The sequence below is a fragment of the Gavialis gangeticus genome, unplaced genomic scaffold (genome assembly GCF_001723915.1).
Source record: "Gavialis gangeticus isolate Ggan-Ray unplaced genomic scaffold, GavGan_comp1, whole genome shotgun sequence".
NCBI lineage: Eukaryota > Metazoa > Chordata > Crocodylia > Gavialidae > Gavialis > Gavialis gangeticus.
This window is the reverse complement of record NW_017728996.1, coordinates 24,115,210-24,124,123: the sequence shown is the minus strand read 5'-3', so window position 1 is coordinate 24,124,123 and position 8,914 is coordinate 24,115,210. Positions and strand designations below refer to the sequence as shown.

Here is an 8,914-nt window from a genome sequence, read left to right as displayed (position 1 = left end):
AAAAATTTGCACATTCTGAAATAGGACCACCTGCCATGGACAAGCAGCAGCCTTTGAAGGTATCTGAACTGGGCAAAGGAGTAATCACTGGCCAAGACAGCTTGCATTCCTTCCTGGCCACTGATGCCAACTCCTATGTGTGCACCTGCAAGTAAAGAAGAAGCAAGTCTCTACTAAGTATTTACAAAGTGCCTCTTGGCTCCTGCCCAGAGCAGCAGCAGCAAAGACAGAGGGAAGGTTCCAGATCACCCCGGTGGAGATGGTTCCACCAACAGTCTCTGCTGGGCTCCTGCTTCCAGCTCCACATACATCATTTTATTATTAATTTTACTGTATAATTTTATCAAAACTATTAATAATCTATTACTACTATTTTTTAAAGATGTCAATTTACTAATCTACCCCAGAGGGCAGTTTAGTTAATGAGAAATAATTAATGTTGATTAGAAGGTACTATTGTTTACAATGTAATAATATAAGCCTGGTCTAATGAAACTGTAAGGCAGTTATTAAATTACAGAGAACACTTTAAAATTAGCTTTGGCAGTACAATTAATATGAATTGTGCAGTCTCCTCTCATTCTCAGTTACTTAGGGAGGGTTAGCCCTCTTTTTAATATACAGTAGTTTTGACTGCAATTATCTTCAAGTCACTTGCAATCCCTCTGTTCCTCACTCAACACCACTTCCTCCTTTTTACTACTTCTTCGTTTCTTCCATTCTTTCTAAAGGGATTCTCTCTCCCACCCTTTCCCATTGGAATTTGTGAATCTGACAAACTGCAGAATTTGACATATGTACAGCACGCAGATGAAATATTGGAAACAATCAGACTCCAAACATTATTAGCTATTTTTCTGTTACATCAATGAATTCTGGACACACTGTATTTTCTTGCATACCCTCTCCCTGTTTATTGGAAGGCAGACTGTAGGGGAGAAAAAAAGTTTTTTCCAGAGTCATGGCTAATTGTGTAACAAAGTAAGTCCTCCTGGAAACAGACTGTCCAGGAAATGCGGCACCCCAGAAGATGGTCTGCACGAGGCAGCAGGAACTTGCTGGTGTGTCAGGACAGCAAGAAGACTAGGCACTAGGGCTGTGCAAAGCTTTGGTCTCTGATTCGATTCAGTGGAGATTCGGCCTGATTCGGTGGCCAAATCTCTGAATCTGAATCAAATCAGAGGACCCTTTAATCTTTCCAAATCAAATTGGAACCCTCTGAATCAATTTGGAGAGATTCAGACAGATTTGGCAATTCAGACAGACACAGTTTTAAATGTTTTTTCTACATACCTCTAGGTAGCAGGCGGTTTGTGAATGCTGAGATGCTGGTGCACATGGAGTGTCCCACAGGAGCACGGCAGGCTTCCAGTATTTCATCTGGGCTAACCCTTCCTAAGTAACTGAGAATGAGAGGAGACTGTACAATGCATATTAAATGTACTGCCAATTGGACCTGGAAGTGGACTGGAACTGCTTCTGGTCCACTTCCGGGTCTGTTGCTGAGATGCTCCTGCTCCTGTGAGATGCTCCATCCACTCCAGCATCACAGCATTCATGAGTCATGCTGGTACCTGGAGGTATGTAGAAAAAACATAGAATCATAGAATCACAGAAGTAGGGTCAGAAGGGACCTTATAGATCTTCAAGTCCAACCCCCTGCCAGGGCAGGAGAAAAAAACACTGGGCTCAAATGATCCCAGCTAGGTAGGCATCAAGCCTCCTCTTAAAGACCCCCAGGGTAGGAGCCAGCACCACTTCCCTTGGAAGTTGGTTCCAGATCCTAGCCACCCTGACTGTGAAGTAGTTCTTATGGATGCCTAATCTAAACCTCCTCTCCAACAACTTGTGGCCATTATTCCTTGTTATGCCAGGGGGCACTAGGGGAAACAAGGTCTCTCCCAAACCCTTCTGCTCCCCCCTAGTGAGCTTATAGACTGTCACCAGGTCCCCCCTCCAGCCTTCTCTTGTGAAGGCTGAACAGGTTCCGGTCCCGCAGTCTCTCATTGTAGGGTCTGCCCTGTTGTCCCCGGATCATGCGGGTGGCCTCCTCTGGACCCTCTCCATGTTGTCCACATCCCTCCTGAAGTGTGGCGCACAGAACTGGACACAGTACTCCAGCTGTGGCCTGACCAGTGTTGCATAGAGGGGGAGGATCACCTCCTTGGCCCTGCTAGAGATGCACCTGTGGATGCACGACAAGGTCCAGTTAGCCCTGCCATTTAAAGCTGTATCTGTGTCCGAATCTTCAGATTCAGATTTGGCCGAATCAAATCAGGGACAGTGATCTGAATCAACTAATCAAATCACTGTGCCTGATTCAGGCTGAATCCAAATCAAATAGGGCCCACATCGCACACCCCTACTAGGCACCCAACTCTTGCAATGGCATGAACCACACTGCTCAGTCAATAGGTACTGAGACTGTGAGGCTGGAAACAGATGGTGCCTATGTGCTGCCATAACTTTTATGGCAGCACAAAATCAAAGCAAACGGATGTCCGTGCCTTTTATTTCACCCAAAATTGTGGCTGTGACGACAGGTGGTATAAATTTATGCAGCTTTTTTGCGGCAGACATCTTTTTGTTTTACAGTGAGGATCACAGGCAGCTCAGAGTTGCCCATGCTTTCCAGTTACCACAGGCAGGCGCTACTGGGGCTCCAGGGGCCTGATTTCCTGCAGGGTTCCCCTGTTCGCAAAGCAAGGCCCAGGAATTCCCTGCAGGGAGCTCCCTGGGACTAAGTATTGCATTGCTGCACCCCAATTACATGAATCTGCAAAAAGGGAAACTCCCAGAGAACTCCACTGGCAGGGACTTGTGGGGCCCAATCCTTCACATCCCAAAAATCCCCCAGTGGGGCATGGAGAATTGGGCTGCTGAAGCCCAGGAACACCTGCCAACAGGATCCCCCCTCCGCACTTGCAGATGTGTGTTCTGCAGCAAAATGCAAGCCTTGCAAATCCCCTACAGGAGATTCCTGGGGAGCACTTCCAAGCTGCACTGCCCCAGGTTGGGGCACAGCACCCAGGGCCATTGTCCTCCAGAATTGGGCTCTTGAAGCCCCAGGAATAGCAAGGACCTAACCTGACGGACACATCCCAGCACAGCTGAAGCGGCAATGAACAGTAACACTGTAGCCTGAGTGGATTGACACAATGCTGTGACCCTTCTGCTTGCTAGGGCCAGAGAAAAGCAGCAGCCATTTTGGCAGCCATTAGAACACAGCATCTGGATCTTCTGCTTCTATTACAGCAACGTAAAATCAGCTCTCTCAAAACACATGCCAAATCTGGAGGACTGATTTTGAGGAGGAACATGTATGTGGTATGCAAGTAAATGCAGTGTATTTACTGAAGAAACTTCATGGCAATATACAATGTACAAAGGAGTTCAAAGTAATTGACAATACAATAAATTAATTTATAGTAGTTGCTAAAGCTAGCTTGCACATTATACTTTGCCATGCACTCTTTGCAAACTGTAAGATGCATCTACACTGGCATACCGCACTATACAGTTCCTTGACAGGCCATTCTACTGGTGTATTTCCTCTGGTACCTAAACCTAATGATACTTAATACTAAGGAATTCTACTTAATTGTGGCATTAAATCTGCTTAATTGGGATGTCTGCATATGATTAAGTGGCACTCAGATAGAGAAATCCTGTCTTTGGAATGTTCAAAGACTGATTGTGCTTTGTTACTCTTCAAAAATTCTTGGCCTCTCCCAGAGTGTGTTTACCAAAGCAGAACTGTTTTAAAAATTTTTCTCCAGGCTCTTGAAAACTCTGATAAAACTTAACTCTCTTAAGGGTGGCAATATTACAACACAGCTGAAACTTTGTGAGGCCCTGCAGCTGATAGTACAATTTTATACTGGGTATTTTTTTCCTTTTTGCAACAGCCAGGCAGGCTCTTCATAGAGTCATTTCATTTAATATTCACAGATTCCCAGAAGTTTAGAGCTGGAAGGGACCTCATGAGATCATTGGGTCCAATCTAGGGCTGTGCAAAGCTTTGGGCCCTGATTCGATTTGACCCGATTCAGTGGCCAAATCTCCAAATCTGAATTGAATCAGAAGACCCTTTAATCTCTCTCAGTCAAATTGCAACCCTCCAAATCGATTTGGAAAGATTGAGACTCGGACATAGACACAGCTTCAAATGTTTTTTCTAGGTATCAGGCGGCTCATGACTGCTGCGATGCTGGGGCGCCTGGAGTGTCCCACAGAAGCGTGGGGGGGCTCCCCAGAGCGCTCAGCAGGAGACCCAGAAGTGGACCAAGAGCACTTCCAATCCACTTCTGGGTCCACCGTGGCTCCCTGGTTCGGCGACAGGTGCCTCCTGGGTCTGGGGGGGAGGGAATTCTGGTCCACTTCCAGGTCTGCCACCGAGCACGCAGAGGGGCCCCCTCCCCACTCCTGTGGGGTACTCCATCTGCCCTAGCATCGCAGCATTCACAAACCACACTGATACCTTGAGGTATGTAGAAAAAGCTTTAAAAGCTGTGTCTGTGCCCGAATCGCTGATTCTCTAAATGAGCATTGAATCTTCAGATTTGGATTTGGCCAGATTGAATCAGGGATGGTGATCCGAATCAACAAATTGAGTCACTGTCCCTGATTTGGGCCAAATCCAAATTGAATAGGGCCTGCCTCACACACCCCTAATCTAGCCCCCCTGCTCTGGGCAGGAAAGACTGCTGGGGCCAAATAACCCCAGCAAGGTATGTGTCCACTCTCCTTTTGAAGATCTCCAGGATAGGTGCCTGCACCCCCCTCAACAGGAAGTCTATTCCAGAGTGGTCACATGAACACTAAAGAAGTTTTTCCTCCTATCCAGCCTGAAACTTTCTTCAAGTAGTTTATGATCTTGGCTCCTGGTCTTCCGCTGGGCAGCTTTGGTGAAGAGTTGTTCGCCTAGCCCCTGATGCTCTCCCCTGATATTTGTAATCTGCCACCAAATCCCCCCAGAGTCAATGAGCAAGTAAAGCAATTAAAGAACCATTTCAAGTATGGGTACATGTTCAAGTATGGGCATCATCTGTTAAATCAGAAATTCTCTGTTATCAGGATCAAAGGTAAGCCAATAGGGGATCCCCAGTTCATTCAACTATGTTATTTATTTAGATTTAACAGAAGAGCCCAAGATAAAGAAATACCGTTGTGCCTTGTTCTTGTGCTAAGCAATGGGACAGCCTGGAAAGATTCACATATAAATATCAGTTCATTATCAGGCAAACCTTAGCATACCATTCATATTTGCATTAATGCTTTTAATAGAATTTTATGGTAAAATATGCTCTCACTTTTAATCATGTTAATATCATTAGCTCCATCCCCAATAGCCAAGGTGACTGCTTTCCTGTATTTCCTAACCAGCTCCACAACTTGTGATTTTTGCAAAGGAGTGACTCGACAACAAAGCACCGTTTTACACATGAAGGCAACTTCCAGGAATTCTTTCTCCAGGTCAGCCTCAAGCGCATGAGCCTGCAACAGACAAAGGTCCATATCAGTCAGGTGGCTTTGTAGCTATAATCAGTAGAAAACGTATTGTGCAGGAATTGAGAATTCTTTGCAGACAAATGCAGTACAAAACTATATTTTCTTTCCAAAGTAACTAATTTCAGAATTACCAGTATTTCAAGCAACTGAAGCTTTAGCAGACACTATCACATCCGCCAGAGAGCAAAATAATAAGTCTCATAAGTGCATATAGGAAATATATCTATATATTTATCACATATAATCCTAACACACACAGTGAAAGCTAATGTACAATCTATATTTAATTGTAAAATATTTGACTTGCAAGTACATATACAATATAGTATGACTAAGGGGAAAAAAAATCTTACCCTAAAATTGGACAGATTACAGCTATAAAAGACAAGCATTTGTCTTTACAACCAATATAACAAGAATCAAAAAGAAAGATTTAATCCAGTGAACAATCAGCTGCATGGACATTCAGATGCAGACAAGCTGTGAATCTTTGTGGCTCAGCACTGATGGAGGCACTTCACAACTGAGACCCAAGAGTATGCTGCCAACCTTCAGTACAGAGTGCCTGGCCAGCACTTGTGGTCTGCCCTGGCTCTTTGTACAGATACATAATTGCTGACTTAATCGTGTGTGGCATGCAGCCAAGGACACAAAAACTGCATAAAATATTTCCATTTTTCTATATATTATGGAGTTTTATTTAGCGTATGATAAAATTTTCACTGGACTGTCAGAAGGAGACATAGCTGCTGAAGGTCCTAAGCAACAGGAAGGAAGGGAGAGAGAAGTGTTACAAGCAAGGGCAGATCCAGAGGGGGGTGCAGTGGTGTGGCTGCACCACTCCTTTTTGATTGCACCATGGGATTTTTAGAAGTCCCTAGAACATGTGAATATCCTCAAAAGCACACCCCCTCTTTCCGCCTGACTTTCCCTGATGTCCTGGGACAGAGAAACCCCAAAGCTGTTCCTGCCTGCTGCACAGGGGTGGGCTCAGCTGGGGATAGGGACAACAGCAGCAAAGGTGTTCCCCTTCTCTGGGCCTGCTCTGGGCACACTGGAGAGAACTACTCTCCTGCCACATCGTTGGCACTGTTCCCCTCCCAGCTGAGCTCAGCACCTGTTCAGTTTAGCTGGGTCTGGAGCATCCCTGCCCTGGAGCAGTGGAAAAAGCAGTAGCAGGCAACCTGTAGTGTATGTTGCTGTTACCACACCCGCTTTGGGAAATCCTGAATCTGCCCCTGGTTGCAGGTTATATGCTTAGATATTATGGTAATAGGTCAGAAGAAGACATACAAGTGAGGAAAGACAGTCATCTAAGAACTTTTAGGACTTATCCTGCTACAGTAGCTGGTCCCAGCACTAGGGGTTTAAACATATCCTACCAAAAAATCTATAGACATGCTTCAAATCCATACATTGTCCAATAGGGTTGCTCACCTCCTGTATCCACTTTCAAGCCTGCTGAAGAGCAAGGACTCAGGAGTCCTGAAGAGGGACAAGCCTCAGGCAGCCTCACTAACGTATTTCCAGTTTGGAGTATGCCTGCACACTTGAGTATGGACGGCAGTGGTATGGCATATTTCAGTCCCCCAGCATCATTACCTGATGCAGCAACAGTGCATACAAGTCTGTGAAAACCCCCAGGGAAAGGGCTGAGATACGAACAGATTGCTTTTAACTTGGTTTGGTTTTCCTAAACAAAGGCTACGAACAGGTGGTGAGTTCTAATTTCTCAGAAATTTCCACTGCTTGGAGTGTGTCCGGAAGAGGCAGTAGTACAAGCATTGAGCTTACAACTGTCCCCTCTCACTGGCTCCTCACACCTTCCCAAGACCGGGGTGGTCCCAAAATGGTGGATTTGCAGGAAGTAGTGGCTGTTCTACCCCCCCACCCCCACCCCCCGTTCCCAGGGTGAGGGAGTGGAGTGGCAGGGAAAGACTGTCCATCTGTTCCCAAAACTTGGGGGTCCTCAATCTAGGGAAACATGAGGAGTCTTTTCTTACTGCTTCACTGCCCTCCCACAGACAAGAGCAGGGAGGGAGTGGAGCAGTTAGGTAAACCCCCAGCCAGTTCCCCAGACAAGGGACTGGCTGGTCTGGAGAAGAGGTGGAGAGCATTGCCCCACTGCTCCACCTCCCTTCTGGACCGGTCTAGGAGGGGAGTGCAGCAGTGGAGAAAAGCCCCCTGCCTTTTCCTCAGACCAAGCAGTCCCTGATCTGAGGAAGCACAAGAAGGAGCAACAGTAGCTACTCCCTTCCCTTCTCGGACTGAGCCAGGTGAGGACTGGAGCAGTGGGACAAAGCCTCTGGGCTATTCCCCAAATCAGGCTGTCCCCAGACCAAACTGGAGCAGTGGGACAAGTCCCCCACAACCCATTCCTGAGACTAGACCGTCCCCACTCTGGGGAAGAGGTTGGGAACCAAACAATTACTCTAGTCCTGTCCCAAACCAGACCAGAAGGGAGTGAAACAGTGTACAAGCATTCACCCTTGTGAGAGAAACTCTCCTGCCAGGAAGATCTTCCAGGTTTTAATCTTGAAGAACTTTCTCCCAGAAGGGGCATCTTTCCTTTGGGAGAAATTAAATGAATGTTTGTGCGCTCCTATTTTGTACCAGGAAAGAAGCAACAGAAACAAAGTACCTGTATATCGCCAAAAAGATTGAAGATAGATTTTATCTTTTTTTCTAACTGTAATTTTAAACTCTATCAAAACAAACAAAACATATTTACCTTCCATTGCTTTGCTTCTGTGATGAGATTTGCAGGAAGAATGTTAGTTAGGATATGCCTACACATTATAATTTAGTGCTATGCAGAGAATCTGAGCTAGCTGTTGACTAACTAGCTTATGTGCTAGGAACAGTAGCCACATTAGCTTATCAGTGATATGCTAATGTGGCTACCGTTCCTAGCATTTAAGCTATCACTGAAACAGGGATCCTAGTTTTCTCTGTTTAAGAAGCCCAAATTCTCTGATTTAAAGGGGGGGAAATACCAAATTCTCTGATTAAAAACCCCAAATCTGCATTTTTCTGCAATTAAAATGAAACAAACTCTGTGTGAGTGAGAGAGAGAGAGAGAGAGAGAGAGAGAGAGAGAGAAAGAGAGAGAGAGTTGAACACATTTATTACAATTTTAAAGCAATTTGGAAGCCTATCAGTGCACCTCAATCATTATAATAAAATAAATTTAATGCCTATGTATTTTGGCATTTGATTTTGGGTTTTTTGTCATAGAAAATCAGAGCTCCCCCTACCCCCTTTGCTCACCAGGTTATGGGGCCAGCTGCAGCTGTCTGTCCCATCCCCTCTGCTCCTTTGTGATGCTAAGCAGCCCCGATATGCCGATGCCCTGCCCCTCACTCCCAACCCACAGCCCCCCCCACCCCTGCCAGTACCCCTC

The 8,914-nt window shown here is 45.7% G+C and overlaps 1 protein-coding gene across 1 annotated transcript in view; it reads right to left on the bottom strand.

Annotated features, from left to right (window-relative positions):
• The window catches only part of ATP8B4 (ATPase phospholipid transporting 8B4 (putative)), a 247,388-nt gene that overhangs the window by 29,974 nt on the left and 208,500 nt on the right, over window positions 1–8,914 (bottom strand). The window contains 1 exon segment of the mRNA XM_019504155.1: window positions 5,313–5,496. Coding sequence (XP_019359700.1) covers window positions 5,313–5,496 — 184 coding nt within the window.